General features: G+C 39.0%; 1 protein-coding gene across 2 annotated transcripts in view; it reads right to left on the bottom strand.

Annotated features, from left to right (window-relative positions):
- Positions 1 to 86: 86 nt before the first annotated feature.
- Positions 87 to 16,109, bottom strand: part of THOC1 (THO complex subunit 1) — a 31,837-nt gene continuing 15,814 nt past the window's right edge. For both annotated transcript variants that reach the window (XM_054985230.1, XM_054985231.1), the window contains exons 10-21: positions 14,701 to 14,809; positions 12,364 to 12,495; positions 11,949 to 12,049; positions 9,150 to 9,216; positions 8,866 to 8,916; positions 8,177 to 8,247; positions 7,395 to 7,493; positions 6,797 to 6,862; positions 6,134 to 6,217; positions 5,834 to 5,981; positions 3,047 to 3,125; positions 87 to 482 (exon numbers count right to left, since the gene is read on the bottom strand). In XM_054985230.1, the coding sequence (XP_054841205.1) occupies positions 190 to 482; positions 3,047 to 3,125; positions 5,834 to 5,981; positions 6,134 to 6,217; positions 6,797 to 6,862; positions 7,395 to 7,493; positions 8,177 to 8,247; positions 8,866 to 8,916; positions 9,150 to 9,216; positions 11,949 to 12,049; positions 12,364 to 12,495; positions 14,701 to 14,809 (1,300 nt within the window). In that variant the 3' untranslated portion in view covers positions 87 to 189. The remainder of the gene's footprint in view (positions 483 to 3,046; positions 3,126 to 5,833; positions 5,982 to 6,133; positions 6,218 to 6,796; positions 6,863 to 7,394; positions 7,494 to 8,176; positions 8,248 to 8,865; positions 8,917 to 9,149; positions 9,217 to 11,948; positions 12,050 to 12,363; positions 12,496 to 14,700; positions 14,810 to 16,109) is intronic.

The following is a 16,109-nucleotide window of genomic DNA, read 5'->3' as shown; positions in this document are numbered from 1 at the left end:
TCTCCTTAATTTGAGAATGAAGTCAAAGGGCCATTTGCTATTTTTGATCAACCCTTACTCTTCTTTCCTTGAACACTCAGACAATATGCATTAAAAGATCTTTAATGTGTACCAAATATAAGCAGTTGGTTCTGTTCTCTAGAAACAACAGCCACTAATAAGTCAACTGAAAAATTACTCCCAAGAAAGTTAACTGTTTTCCGTGTCATTTGTTAAGCTTTCTGCAAGATCATGTAACCCAGCTTTGTTCAATGCAGTAATGAGATTTTCCAGAGTTGCGGGGATCTCCTCTTGGTCTTGCCAAGCAACAAGGAGCTGCTTTGCTCTCATCTTCACATCTTCACTATCTGATTCAATCTGCCGTATGTCAGAGTCTTTCATATCTAAGTATGGGGCTAGAAGTTTCCAGTATTCGCTGAGCCTGTTAGCAAATAACTCTATTTGTTCCCCTGTTACAAGTTTGTCCCGTTGAACATCTGGACCTAAAACAAAACAAAAAAAGAAAGTATTTTTTAGGTGAAAGCCTTAGAAAAGCAGGATTTGAGTCCAGTGGCACCTTAAAGACTAACAAGATTTTCAGGGTATAATCGTTCAAGGGTCAACACTCCCTTATTCAGAGGGCCTAAGGTGCTACTTGACTGAAATCCTGCTGTTCTACTGCAGATCAACATGGCTACCTATCTGAAACTACCTTAGAACTTGGGCTTTTGAAAACTGATTGCCGCTTTTCAATGAAAAAAGTCTACTTTTTACATTCATAATCAACTTTATTCATGCTAAGTCCATTCTAAATTTCCTTCAAATAAAGGTTAGGGGCAAAAATATCCTGTGGTAAGGTAACAGTGCTCATACATTTCTCTGGAGTATTTGAATTAGTGCCACAACCATAACTTACTCAAATACAGTGTGGTACCAAGTACCTTTCTGGGCATAGTAAGAACATCTTTCTCCTTTTTTAAATGAGACGATTCTGACTACCCTATAAGATAACCTACCATGAGAATTTCATATTTTAGTCAGTTTCAATCAAATTTAAATTAGTTACTTATTTTTTCTGTTGATTATTCACATAATGTAAATTTATTTTAAACAATTCTACTTTTGTTTTTGGTTTGTTAGCTAAGCAAGGCACAAATGTATGGAATGCTAATTTTTTCTAGATTTCTGTAGAATTCACTTCTAAATATAAATTCAAACATTAATCGTTGGAAAAACAATAAAGCCAGTTCCTGTCAAAGTTCTGGCAGAGTTCAAACCAGCCAAAAATAAGTGGGTGACATAACCACAACATAGTATTATCACAAAATACTGGTAGATACATCCGGGTTGGGGTGGATTCATGTGGAAGGTGTATATTTTCCTGAAGTCCTCTCCACTGCTGCTGCTTCTCACCCTAAAAAGATTCAGGATAACCCAAATCCGGAAATAGCAAGCCGCTTCGGGATTTGGGTGCTTAAAAGTTTCGGTATGCTCCGTAAAGATTCGGGAATCTTTACGGAGCACACTGAAGCTCAAAGCAACCCTTTTCATGCAGCTTGCAAGTGGCAAGAAAAGAGTTGCTTTAAACTTCCCACCCTGCTGCTTGCTTCCCCCAATGGGAGGGGGAGGAGGCTCCCCCTCCCATCAGGTGAAGCAAGCGGTATGGCATTTGAAAGCGCCCCTTTTTGTGCTGCTTGCAAGTGGCACATAAAGGGTGGCTTCAAACTTCCCTCCTCACCACCTTTTTCCCTCATGGGAGCTTCAGGAGCGGCTGCTGCCGCTTTGCCCGAAGCTTCCCGAAGCAACACAAATTGCTTCAGAAAGCTTTGTGTCGGAATTCCTGAATTGCTCAGCAATGCTGGGCAACTGTAATGCTTCACTGTTTCCTTAGATCAATTTTCCTTTGAAAAAAAACAGATGAAGCATTTTTCACCCAACACATTACATTAGCAGGGACAAAAAAGGATTATCATTTCAACATCAGTAGATTTTTAAGATGTTCCATGTCCCAGTTGTCTTTTTCTTTATAGAAATAAAACTAAATAGAAAGTTGCTGTATTTTGGAGTAATTGTTTACTATGTGTAAGCAGTAATATCCTAAAAGGACCACATTACTGAGGCACTTCTGAAAACATTCTGTTAAAAATGCAACTGTAATGATGTTTTACCCCACAGTTTGGGGTTAAGGGTGATTTTTAGATAGGATAAAATATTTAAAAGCAATTTGATCTGGAATAAACTAGAGAAAAGATGGCTGGCAACACTGGTTGTATGCACATTAAAAAGAAAGACAGGGCAGCAGAATAGATACATAAGCAAGAACCTGTTGAAGGAATCACTAAAATGAGGATTAACTTTTTTGTGCCATCTTGGTGAGGGGAGGAGGAAATGGAGGACACAAGTGGATTCTGCTACAAATGAACATAACAGAAATGTATGAAGTTATATCAGCACTCAGCTCCAAGTGGATACAAATAGATCACATAAGAAACAGGAGGGGTGCAAATGAAGGTATAAGCATGGAAAGGAAACTACAGGCCAAGATTATGGACAGACATCAATTCACAAATTGGGGAGAAGGAGAGAAGACTAAGAGGGTGAATGGCCTCTGCTTTGCTTTGGATGAAGACAGTCTAAAGATCTCATACAGACGGATTAAGACATCATAAATATAGCTGAATACTGCAAAGTGATACTTTTCATAGAAATTTTTTTGCCAGCTGAATCATAAGCACAAGAGCATTTTATACAGTTGTGTCATACAACAATTTCTACTCTTATATGAACGGCAGACTAGCCAACTGCTAGATAAGATACCATCAAGATGGCCAGATTCCACTGAAGTTCAAGGAGCACAACAGAATCACAAACATGGCAAGATTATGGCCTCTTTACTTCTGTTTGTTTTGAAGAAATCAGAAACTAAACACAGATTTGAGCACCAATTACTATGGCAGATTAGAAGCAATAAATATGATGAACTCGGGAGAATATAAGTCTGCTAGCACACTCCTATTACAACATGTGTCAAGAGGAAAAATGGAAAGAAGCCTAAATACAGTCTTACTTTCATTGTTTTCCTTTAATAAAGCATCATTATCTTCCTCATCTTCATCCTCGCCTGTTTTAATTTCTTCAGAAGGAGGCTATAATAAGAGAACTGAGCATCACTGGATGGATAGGCTCAAAACAGAAATTGCTAGGAAAGTCTGAAGCACATGTAGCAGAACAGACAGTTCAGGAAGACATTTGAAAAAGCAAACATGCTAAATCAGATCACACTCTATTTAGGCCATCAGAAAATTTCCAAATTATAATTTTTCCAGAAAAAAATATATTGTTGCACATCAGAGACCTACTCTAGGTCACTAATAAAAAACACAGACTAAAACTGATTTATAGCTTAGTATTTTTGTATTTCAAATACTGTGAACTTTGAATTAATTTAAATGGTATCACAGAACTAACTCAAAATGCTTCATTGTTAAGACAAATTCTCAGTCTTCTATTTTTCTGCATATTAAATGCAAAGGAAAAAGCCCAGTTCACAAATCTGGCACATTTCAAGGAAGCTCTCAAGACAGGCAAAAGAACACACAAAGCAGAATCTGTTATTAACCAGGGGGGAAAAAAGAGCTGATGGCTCATTATTCACTACTGGCATCAGTTTTTACAACACAATGGCACTGTGTGAATGCAAATGTGTTACATGATTGTAGTCAAAAGAAACTACCTGTTATGTATTACAGCTCACTCTTTGTCACAATCTGAGCAGTTATGCTTGAAGCACGCGGACCAAAATGTTGGGAACCAGTGCAGAAAGGAAGATAAACTAAGTCTTTCCAGTACTTTGTTCTCAGTCCAAATTGGCTTTAGGAGATGGCAGAAAGGGGGCATGGAAAATACCCTCCCTACCCAATTCATTTACTGCTATTGTGAACACTAGTTCTCGAAAGCTTATGCTACAATAAAATTGGTTAGTCTTAAAGGTGCTACTGGACTCTTTACCATTTTGCAACTACAGACTAACACACTTAACTCCTCTGGATCTATGCATTTATACTGCAATTTATATTTCTCAAACAACCTTGTGTAACTGAAGTATATTTCAGATTGAGGAAGAAGAGGGCTGGGCCACAGTGGCTTCCCTAAAGCCACCTATAAGATGGTGATTAAGCAGATACTATTAGCACCAGCCATCCCATTCCAACATTGCTCAGCATTTACTAACTTTACAATGTATAGAAAATACAAAAGGGGCCCCACAAGGACTTGCCTAGATTATCTCATTTTCCCCTCCTCTTTCCTGTCCTTGAAAGTCCCCATAGCTCTTACTCTTTTCCTGCTTCTTTCTCTCCTTCCAACCCATCACCCAACCTATCTTTAGCTGTCCCACTGTATTCACCTTCCTCTCCTTCCCACTGGCAGCTTCTGCCTGGGAAAACTATAACCCAGTTGAATGGTGCTGGCCACTAGGCCAGGTCCAGTTGTATTGGAGGAACCCAGAAAGACCTGTATAGGTAGGGTACCACATTTCCCCCTCTCTCCTTCCCCAGACTATTTCCTCTTTTCCTCTTCTTGGCAACCCCCATATCTTCTTTTCCCTGCATCCTTTCCCATCCACCAGCCAGCCAACCTATCTGTAACTTGTCCCCCACCCATCTTCAGCTATTTTTATTATTTCATTTATATTCCCTCTGGTTCTCCCACAATGGGGATGTCATTTTGCTCTCCTCCATTTTATCCTTGCAACAACCCTGTGCAGCAGGTTAGGCTGAAAAGGCATGACTGGCCCAAAGTTTCCATGGCAGAGTAGAGATTTGAACCTAGTTCTCCAAGATCCACCATACTGGCTTTCATGGGATGGCTACTGTTGAATAACAGTAAGCAGGTGGGCCTGGATGTGTCATAAAAGTCAGATGGTAGCAAGTAGCCTAGTAGTTGCTGCCATGCCTGGCCCTGATAAATTCATCCTCAAAGGCACAAATAGCCCTGGAAAGGGCCAGCCCTACCCTCCTGCCTTTTACTGAAAGAAATCAAGTCTGGGCCTGGCCATATTGTTTTAGTTGCCTAGTAGCCACTGAAGGCATTCATTTCTTAAAGCTACAGGCACTGCTTCTATCATTTTGGAGGGTTTTAACTTAACATTTTTTAAAAATCTCAGCATTTTTTGCAAACCTGGGGAATTTTTTCAGTGTTTGCAGAAATACAAGGCTCATCTGTTCACTGCCCCAATCTCCAGATTTAAGTATCCACAGATTGGCTATGCTGAGAATTATATATAATGATAAGGAAAGTTTATTTAGAAGCAGAAACAGATTGTAACCCTACTTTATTACCTAACAGTTGGAGACTGGCTTATCCGCTTTGACTTTATTGTATATTATTTTAAATTGGCCTTATTTGTAACATCTCTCCCCTCCACCCTTAACTTTCTGTTCCAAATATATAAACATCACCCTAACAAATGTACCTTTCAATCAGATGTACATCTGATGAAGTGAGCTCTGACTCTCAAAAGCTTATGAAGGAATAAGTTTGGTAGTCTTTAAGTTGCTACTAAACTTGTTTTATTTTGGTTTTAAACTTCTGAAGTATCTCCAGTAAAAACAGCTGCACTGAAGTGTCATTGTGGAACTTCACCAAGTCAAGTTTAGCTACACTTTTCTCCAGAAGCAATACAAAACTTTTTTAAAAAGTAGACCAAGTTACATTATGCAGACAGTGCATATTTAAGTTTAAAATTTCTGCGTTTTCAATACATTTTAATATTGCTTGTTTAAATTTACTGCTGTCTGTCTTTAGTAAAAAGAATGTTAGTGAGACCCCCCCAAAAACACCATATATTACTCACAGGCAGTTCTTTAGCTAACTTGATGACCATGTTTTCAAGATATTCTGGTAAACTCTTAAATTGCTGGTTGGTTGGTTGAAAGAAATGAGGACTTCTACGTGCCAAAAGTCTTAATGCTCTCCAGCCATAATTAGAATTATTCACAGCCCTGCAATGATAGTCAGAATCAGTCAGTCCATCTGGCGGTCATTGTCCCAGCTAGCCAAATTTTCCTAGCTAGTTTGGAGTACATCTTCATATGTATCAATAATGAAGGACAAATATCAATGAGAGGGCAGGAGAAAATGATTCTGTACGTACTTATATTCATTCTCAACCATGTTTTCAGGAACAGCCTGTTCAATAGCTTCTTCAAAGAACTCTTCCAATGTTGGCATATATTCCCTATAAAAGAAAATCAGAATGAGTACTGAGCATGTGCCCATCTCTCTGGTTATGCTTCTAAATTTTAAACTCTGTAGTGCCCCTCCAAGAATAACAGGGGGAAAACATCTTCCTACAATTTCCAATCACAGATACAGCTCAGAATTTCCCTTGGTTGGCCAGGTGGATAAACAAAACAATGCTTATTTTACCATGATAAATCTGATAATCTGAATGGCATTTGGTTAGTACTAATTGGAATATCGAAAAATACAGTAACATGATTTGGGTTAAATTAGTATTTCAGAAATATCTAGTAGTTGTTCTCAATAAAACAGCCTGCAAATACTTGTGAAGTAACCTGATTATCTGCTTCCATTATCCTTCTTTCTACTTCTATATTAATGGATTAATTATGTTCCTCATAAATCTTTTACACAGCTGTCCTGAAAAGCAATTTATATGCTCATAGATGCAGTCAATGATGAACATGCTACGTTATGACAAAAATAGAAAATATTCCACTCTCACCATACATGCCTTATTAGCTATAATGTTAATTCAGGATACACCACTGACGTAACTACAGCTTTTACATACCGACTCTCAGATTTACAAGCTTCCATGTTATCAGGGCATAAATTCCAGAGGCGCGTTAACTCTTCACTATAAGAAGAAATACAAACTACATTACAGACGTATGTTTTGATGTAACAAACGGACCTCTATTTACTTGATGTTAACTAGTAGAATTAAAAAATAACCATTTCCGCCATTCACAAAAGCTTGGCTACTCATCCTCCTGCAGACACTGGCTCAATAAAAGATACTGCCCCCATCTTTTCTTGATCATTCTTTGAGATTCTCAGCACTTATTTATTAATGTTGCCAAGCATTTCTAACCAGAATTTCTCTTGTAAAACAACTTGTCTCCAATTCCTGGAGAGAAAGAATCTTTTCAAACTGTTCAGTTTTCTTGTTTTTGAATTTGTTAAAAAGATGGTTCAGCAAGCAGGAGACCCAAGTCTAAAAGAAGCCAGTACGATTAATAGGAGACATATACTCAATGAGAAAAAATATGCACAATAAAATTGAGTATTACAATATCCATTATTTCTCCCAGCCTTGGTTCAACTGACTGAGTTATCTACACAAAACAACAAGTACAAGGATGAAGAAGATTAAAGGTTTGACATACTTTCCCATGAGAATTTTTTTGTTAGGTCCTTTTCCTAGAAAGTCTTCAGGAGCTGGTCTCTTTCGCACAAAAGGCCTTATTTGTTTGGAATCACCTAGTCTGAAGAAAAATACATTAGCCTGTACAGTGCAGGCTTGCAAATCAACACCCTACTAGAATTGGGCAAGTAACCCCTCACATGTTTTTTAAGATGCTAAAATGCCTCCCTGAACTCCCAAGATGGGAAAAAAGGGTTAATATGTGCAAGAAATGGAAGCCAATGTTGGCTGGAAAGTTAAGATAAAAATAAAATCACAGTACTCAAACAAAAGGTTTATGGCTAAAATGTCATAAGAATACAGAGACTAAATACACCTCTTCAGGTTGGATTGTGCCTATGAGAGACAGGAAACAAGGGTATAACAGGAAGTCCACCTGATGCAGAGTGACTCAGCCATGGTATTCTCCCCTGGGAAGACTGGCATCTTCTGGCTGCTTCAAACAATCATGTTGGTTCACAGGGGGCTGAAGTACAAACTGTTTCCATTAGGTTTCCCCAAAGGAGGAGACAATGGCAAACCTGATTTCAACAAACCAAGTTTGAAGGATATGGGCAGAGTCTCTTTGAGAGTTCCCTGTACCTACAACTGGAAATGGGTTAAGATACACGCTCAAGGGAATTGGCTATAAACTGCAGTTACTAACCTACATCTCTATCCCCTGTGTGCTATTCTTCCCCAGGCCAGTTCCTACAGCAGGACTGGGGGAATCATAGTCCAAATTTAACGTTTTATGTTTGTTACCTTTCCTTAACAAAACTTGGGCAACCTTCATTTTTCCATGAATTCCAATTTTCTTCTGTGTTTAATATGTGCTGTAAAAACAAAATCATGACTCTCAATATGCTCTATCATCACTTTCAGCATCAGTGCAGAGATCAAAGAGTAACAAGTATACTGAGAAGCCAGGACAGACGTCAGAGCAGAAAATATAATCACAGTGTACATCTCAGACAGCTGGTTTGGTGTAGTGTTACAGTGACAGGAAAGAACCTGGGAAAACTGGGTTCAAATCCCCACTCTCCCATGGAAGCTCTCTGAGTGACTTTGGGCCTGTTACATTTTTGGCCTAACTTCCTTCACTGGACTGCTGTTATCAGACAGGGTGGAAGAGAAGAAAATTATGTGGTAAACTGCTTTGGAATGCCATCTGGGAGAAAAGAAATAAACCTCTCTGATTGCTGCGGGCCATCCTTTTAATATAAGTTTGCAACTTTGCCACAGGGACGCCTGGAACATAACAGCCATTTTAAAAACAGGGGAAAGGGTACACACAAAAACAAGTAAATTAGCAGGGACCCGTGAGGCGACATAAAGACATAAAGAGGGATCAAACTGATATAATGCCACCTCATTTTTTTTTAAACTAAGCCTGTTAAAGTAGATAGTACCCAACTAAGGAATATCTATAAAGTTATAAAGAGACCACTCACTTCTACCATTTTTGAGAATCTCTCTCCATCTGGGGGATTTTCTGAAAGAAGCTGTTATGAGAAAGAGGCCAGACAATTAGATGTCAACTGTTTCAGCAAAACATTGAAAAGAGTTATCAAATAAATATTCCTTCTGCTTCTCAGTCTTAACTCGATTCTTTAAAAAAAAAAGCTGCTCAGAGTCGTAAAAGCAGACCACAGTGAAAACAAATGGAATATGAGTTATTAGTGGAAAATATAATACACAACCTGAATATATACCATTTGTAGTCTACAGCACTAACCTGGTAGACTAACTTTGTAGTATCTTCAATCCAGAGGGACTGCTCATCAGTCAGAACATAGTTTGAACTAGGGAGCAAACCACCAGTTAAAAGAAAAATTCAGTGCAACAGTATATGTATATAGGCTTTTTTCAATATTAAAAGTGTTTTGCATGGCTACAGAGCAGCTATTTGAAAAACAGCAAACATCCAGCTGACATAAACCATTTAGTTTGCTTTTATTTCAATAGGACAGTGAACACATGCCAGATTTTGAATGTATCATCACAGACTGGAGAAGGCTGGTCAGGGGTCACTGTTCCATACTACCATGTAAACACTCAGGGACTCACAGCATTCATGAGACACACAGGTACAATGTCTACATATTCTGAGATACGAGCACAATCACTTTGTACTAAAGAATGAAGTTGAAAACTAACTTAAACAGTACCTCAGTACTACATGCATTTATCTGGAGCAAAGTTTAATTTCTATATAAACGCTTTTTGGAAATCAGTGACAATTAATTCCAAATCAATATATTAATCTTCAAAAAGCTTGATAATAGCTGTTTGTTGATTCCAAAGATACATTCTGTTTCACAAGAAATCCAACAGAAGAGAACTGCTAGATCTGACCCATAATACAAACATTTAGCATCACCTACTACTAAAGAAGGCAGGATGTTGAAGCAATGGGTTAGATTTCAGTTATAGTTGTTCCTAATATGTTTACACAATTGTTTCCCCTGATATTTTTATCTACACATACGGAAAAGCTTTTATTTTATTACTGGAAAAACTACGGGCGGCCCTGGAACGGTAATGCAAAGAAACCACACAATACCAGGAAACCACTATATCAAATGTAAATATATTGCTATCCACATATAAAAGTGCAAAGTGCAATATGTTCAAGTATACAATTCCTAAATACACAAACCAGAAATACACAGTACAATCATATACAGCACATATATTATTCGAACAAATCTCTACAGTCCGTATAATTCCTTGCTTTCATTTAAAGTGCGACATGCAAAATTTTTATACGGAAGCCCATAAAGAGAATCGTGGAAGATGTTCTAACATTCCCAGTCCCAAAATTCAAGATATGCCCAACAACGCCGACGGGGATGTGCAGGCAATTGTCATTAACCCATTTCGTGAGAGAAAGCTCACTTCATCTTGGGCATGAAAAAATTCAGACTGGATACAAGAGTATTGCAAAATCCAAACTCATTATCTGGGGGCTTGGGAAGAAGGTGGTGCTAACGGACTACTAATGAATAAACAGCAAGTTTATTCATTAAGTTGCTGTTTATTCATTAGTAGTCCGTTAGCACCACCTTCTTCCCAAGCCCCCAGAGAATGAGTTTGGATTTTGCAATACTCTTGTATCCAGTCTGAATTTTTTCATGCCCAAGATGAAGTGAGCTTTCTCTCACGAAATGGGTTAATGACAATTGCCTGCACATCCCCGTCGGCGTTGTTGGGCATATCTTGAATTTTGGGACTGGGAATGTTAGAACATCTTCCACGATTCTCTTTATGGGCTTCCGTATAAAAATTTTGCATGTCGCACTTTAAATGAAAGCAAGGAATTATACGGACTGTAAAGATTTGTTCGAATAATATATGTGCTGTATATGATTGTACTGTGTATTTCTGGTTTGTGTATTTAGGAATTGTATACTTGAACATATTGCACTTTGCACTTTTATATGTGGATAGCAATATATTTACATTTGATATAGTGGTTTCCTGGTATTGTGTGGTTTCTTTATTTTATTACTAGCTTGATACCCATACTTCGCTACCGCATTGAACTACTTTAAATCCAGTTATAATACTTATGGGTATGTAAGATTTGTTTGTGTTTTAATATTTAAAACATTTTAACATTTTAAAACATTTAAAAACTCAGTTGTCATACCAACTTTTATATAAAATTCCTATTCAGGAGTCTTGTACCATCTTTCTTCAACTGTCTGCAGTTTACTTTACCTGATTTTTACCTCAGAACACAGAGTTCCACAACTGACCAATTAGAGAGATGGGGGTGCAAGTAGGCAGGAGCTTGCCAGCCACACAGGAAAGCCAGGCCCCACAGGGAGACTGGCAACCCTAATGAACTTTTAGGGGAAGACTGGGAGGTGTATTTTACCTCAGGACACACTCAATGACTCCCAATAGCAACTGCATACCGTTTAGAATGTGGGGACCAATCAGGCCACATATCCAAATGACCTCTGTGTTCCAACTGTCTTGAGGGGGGGAGAATGAGGTTTGGAATGCTGTGAGCCCCAATCAGCCTGCATATGCAAATGACCTTGGCTCAATCAGGGAAGAGTGGCTGACCTGGCAGTGGGCGGAGGTGAAAGCAGGCAGCAGCCTGCCAGCCACACAGGGAAACTGTATCTCTTTGGGAAAAAACATTTTACCCCCTTAGGGGGCAAATTTCTTAAAATTCCTTCTTTGTGGGTGTTTATATCATGAAACAAATGTTCTCCCCAAACTTCATGTTTCTAGGTGGTTTGGGCTGGGTGTTGATGAGTCAGTCAGGACACTTGTCTTTATATACATAGATCATGATCCAGAGACTCACATGTCAAGCACAATTCCTGTTCTCATTAGTTATATGAAAAACATCAGTAATCTTTATGAGGCAACTGATCCATATAAACAATGATAGAATCATACGACCACTGGATCTGATTTTAGTTTTAATGAAATTCTGCTAAAGGATATACATTTATCGCAGTATAAGAAATCATTTTTAAACTAAATGATTTAAAATCAGTACTTTCTCCCTTACCTTTTAAATTTCACCTGTCCCTTTAGATACTGAAATAGTATTAAATATTGCAGTAAGATGTGACGGCGGAAGTTGCTATCACTCAGTTGTAAATCCATTAACTGAAAAAAAAGAATAAATGTAGTCCTCTATACTCTTCAGCAGTAGTTCAGAAGAAGATTCACACAACAATGAGTAAAAAGTGAAGGGGATAATTAAAGGTTCTTAACTAGACACCAGCCAATTCAAAATACTAGAATCTAATCCAGCTTTATCCCATTAATTTCTTATGAGGCTGAAGTGGCTTAAAACCAAGACTCTGGCAGAACTGTTTTGTGAATCAGGGTGTAAGTATTTAACTGTTTTTTCAACTGACTAAAGTATTTCCCCCAACACAATCTAGTTTCCATTCTCATTAGAACCAGCAGCACAGTACCTTTTCACTTGTGAGAAACTTAGCAAAATAAACATGCTCTCCTCCAGTTTTCAATTCTTCTAACTTCTTTCTTGAAGCCTGAGTATCATCCAACTTGTAGCTCTTAAAGACAGCCAATACTTCTTCAGAGTACTTTTAAAAACAGTAACAGAAAGATGCTGTCTTTAAATACATACTGTAGTAAATCTCCACACACAATTACATCCACAACGCAGCTTTATTTGAAATTTGACCAGGTATGCTACGAAGCAAGTGTACTCCTTTTTCTCTTTCCTAATTACTCTTTTTGATCTGGCCGTTCTTTGTAACACGCTCCGTCTCCCTTTCTTCTGTATATATAAACTGACATGATGATTTATACTCCAGCACATCTGATCAAATGAGCCCTGACTCAAAAGTTTATCCTGGAACAAATTTTGCTAGTCTTTAAATGTCATCAGGCTCCTGATTTATTCTGATGCTACAGAAGTCACTGAAACTAAGCAGATGTAGAGCTGATAATAAACTGGGATGGGAAGCCACTAAAAGTAGCATGTAAACAGATAAAAATGAACAAGTGCTACGCCAGCATATCCTCCTATATTAGCAGCTTATTTTGCAAGACCAACATAAGATTGCCTTGTATGCTTACTTAAAAGTACTAGCTAAAATCTTTCCAATTCAGCTAAAATAACGTAGGTTCTACTACGAACGATGGGCCTGTCAAGCAAGACTTAGGAGGAAACTAGAATTGGTAATCATTATGCAATACAACACACATTCCTAAAAGATGCAGGTAGATGCATCATTCAAAACTAAAATCCTAAAACAAAATCCATGTAATACCTTTTATTAGGCTCAAACACAATACCACAAAACAGTGTGCAAGATTTTGAGTTTCAGGGGATGGGGTGTTACAATACTGTGAGGTTTTTAGACTAAACACTGTGAATACCTGCAACCTCTTCCTACTTAGAGAATATCATTTTTCTCTCCCTACCAATTATTTAATCCATCCCCACAAAGAATTTTGAAGAACCTGAAAGCCTGTACACCATTTGGTATCATTTTGGTCAGTTTTACTAAGAAGTATGACATGACTTTTGTTTTTGGAAGTACTGTAGTAACTTCTTGTTACATTTTGGTCCATAAAACATTTGCTATGTCATCACTATTACTGAGCAACAATATCCCATCATGTGTCATCAACTTCCAATATTATCTTTCTGCCTACGCAGAACAAACTGTATAAAACAGAACAAATGAACACAAATCAGACAGAAGTAGATAGACTTTCTGAAATTAAGGTCTGTCTATTTTTAAATTGTATGTTATTGTTGACCAGGTAGTACTACAACTTTGATCTTTGGTATTACTGTTTTATACACTGGTCAACATAATGTAATGCCTGCTTTTCTACAGCCTTTTAGTTTTAAGTTAACTGACTTTTTCTTAACTCAAGACTATATACTGCCCACATATCAGACCATTTCACACATCTCATGTGGCTTTTGCCTACTGTAACAAATTAGTTTTCAACGTCCATCAGGTTTTTTATTTGTACACTGGCAAAAGAGAGTCAATGCATCCCCTTAAAAACAGTTAGGAGTAATTCACACCGCTAATCTGCTCCAAGTTCAATGCTTTTGGGAGCATCATGGTACATTTATGCATCTCTGGAAGTTTCCCCAGCTTTTCTCTGATCTTTCTCAACCCTGCTTTGCTCTGAAGTTTTGGGAATAATTGCAGTAAATCGTGGATGGCTGCTGTGTGGGAATCTGGATTTTCTGACCCACATGGCAAGCCATTTCTTCCCTCAACACTGGTAGGCTTTAAAAAAAAACAGCACTAAATATCATTATGTTGATATATTGTAACAAGTTCTCTGAATTCTTAGTTTTCATTTTTTTTAAAAAAGTAACTCTGTAGCCCCTTCCCTTGGGGAGATGTAAGGAAAAAAGCATATATTCGCAAGGGAACAGGCTAGAGACTTACTTTTTTAGAAAAATAAAAGCTGGGAATTCAGATAACCTACTGCACCTATTGTTACAATGGTATATCAGTATAACAACATTCTATTGCCAGTTTTTAAAGAAAAACTGCAAAAGCCCTTGTGGCCCAGGGAAGGAAGATGGCCACTCTGGGCAGAGAAACTGCAGGGAAACCTGCCACGTGGAAGCCCTGTTACCACTGTGCTTATTCTGCAGCTGCACTGGCAACAAGGAAACGACATCTTTGTGTGGAAGACCCCTTACTTGCAGGTGCATTATGGTTTACAAGTGAAACGCTCTAGAAATAGAACAAAACATCAATCAACCTTGAGAAGAATAGAGAAAAAATTCACACCACAGTCATTACCTTTAGAAATGTTTTCCATGAGATCTTTTCATAGCATTGTACAGGATTTCTAAAGTAGTCTTGAAGTGACCAGAATTTTCTGTACAGGTTGTAATCTATGGGGATAGAGCTGAAAAAATAATAAAACTTCTGAAAACATACATCTACATCCCCTTTTGACAATTTTGGAGACAAAGATGGATTATTCATAAATGGAAAAACCAAAGTGAAAACATTTTTTCCAATTAAGATTTTTTAAAAAGTCAACGGTTCAAAAATTTCCTCATAATTAGTTTTGTTCTCATGTACAAAATTCTTCTCCATAGTCAGTTACAGATAATCAACCAGTAGTTTTAAATGTACTATTGTAAGTATCTAAAAAATAGGAGGTTAGCTTGCTTCTACTGAACATAACAACAAATAACATATATCAAGTACACAGTTTGGGCACAATATAGCCCTGATCTCCCCACTCTCCAATTCATGGTATATTCACAAGCACGTCAACAAGCTAATAATAGAAAGTTCATGACACCAACCAATATCCCCTTCCAGCCCTCCTGCTCTCTACTTGACAAGGAGGGACGATCACACTGAGCGCTCACACATGTGGCAGGAAAACTATTAACTGTTAGGGGTGTGCGCTCTGGGAATCCAATTTGGGTACTGACCCGATACGGAAAGTTTGGGATTTCCGAATCGGGGCATGCTGGCCCTGATCCAGAAATCCCGAAGCAAAGCTTCCCAAAGCACGCGTAATGCTTCAGGAAGCTTCGGGTTTAAATGCCCGTTTCCCTGCCGCTGCTAGCAGCAGGGAAAGGAGCATTTAAAGCCCTGAATTAGCTGCTCGTCGATGGCTTCCCCAACAAGCAGCTGAGGGCGGGCGCCGCTGTCGGGGCCAGGAAAGTCCTTGACCCCGTCAGCGGTGAAGGAGGCGGCGGGGATGCTGCAGACTTAAGCCTGCACCTCCCTGCCAGCGCTCTGTTCACCTGCCAATGCCGGGGCCAAGGAACGAGCAAGGCAGCGAGCAAGACAGCGAGCGGGCGAGCAAGGCAGCAGGGAGGCTGCAGGCTTAAGCCTGCAATGACCCCACGGGGTGCTCCATTCGCCTTGCCAATGTCGGGGTTGAAGAACTCCTCAGCCACGACACCAGCGGGCGAATGAGGCAGTGGGAAGGCTGCAGGCTTAAGCCTGCAACCTCCCTGCCGGGCGCTCCATTTGCCCGATGTCGGGGTCTAGGAGCTCCTCGACCCCGACACCAGCGGGTGAGTGATGCGGTGGGGAGGCTGCAGGCTTAAGCCTGCACCTCCCCCAGTCGGGTGCTCCATTCGCCTTGCCGATGTTGGGGTCGAGGAACTCCTCGGTCCCAACACCAATGGCCAAGCAAGGTAAGGGGGAGGCTGGAGGCTTAAGCTTGCATCCCCCCCCCC

Source organism: Eublepharis macularius, chromosome 7, assembly GCF_028583425.1.
Source record: "Eublepharis macularius isolate TG4126 chromosome 7, MPM_Emac_v1.0, whole genome shotgun sequence".
Classification (NCBI taxonomy): Eukaryota; Metazoa; Chordata; class Lepidosauria; order Squamata; family Eublepharidae; genus Eublepharis; species Eublepharis macularius.
Note: the sequence above shows the minus strand (reverse complement) of the source record. Positions and strands in the feature narration are given on the sequence as shown.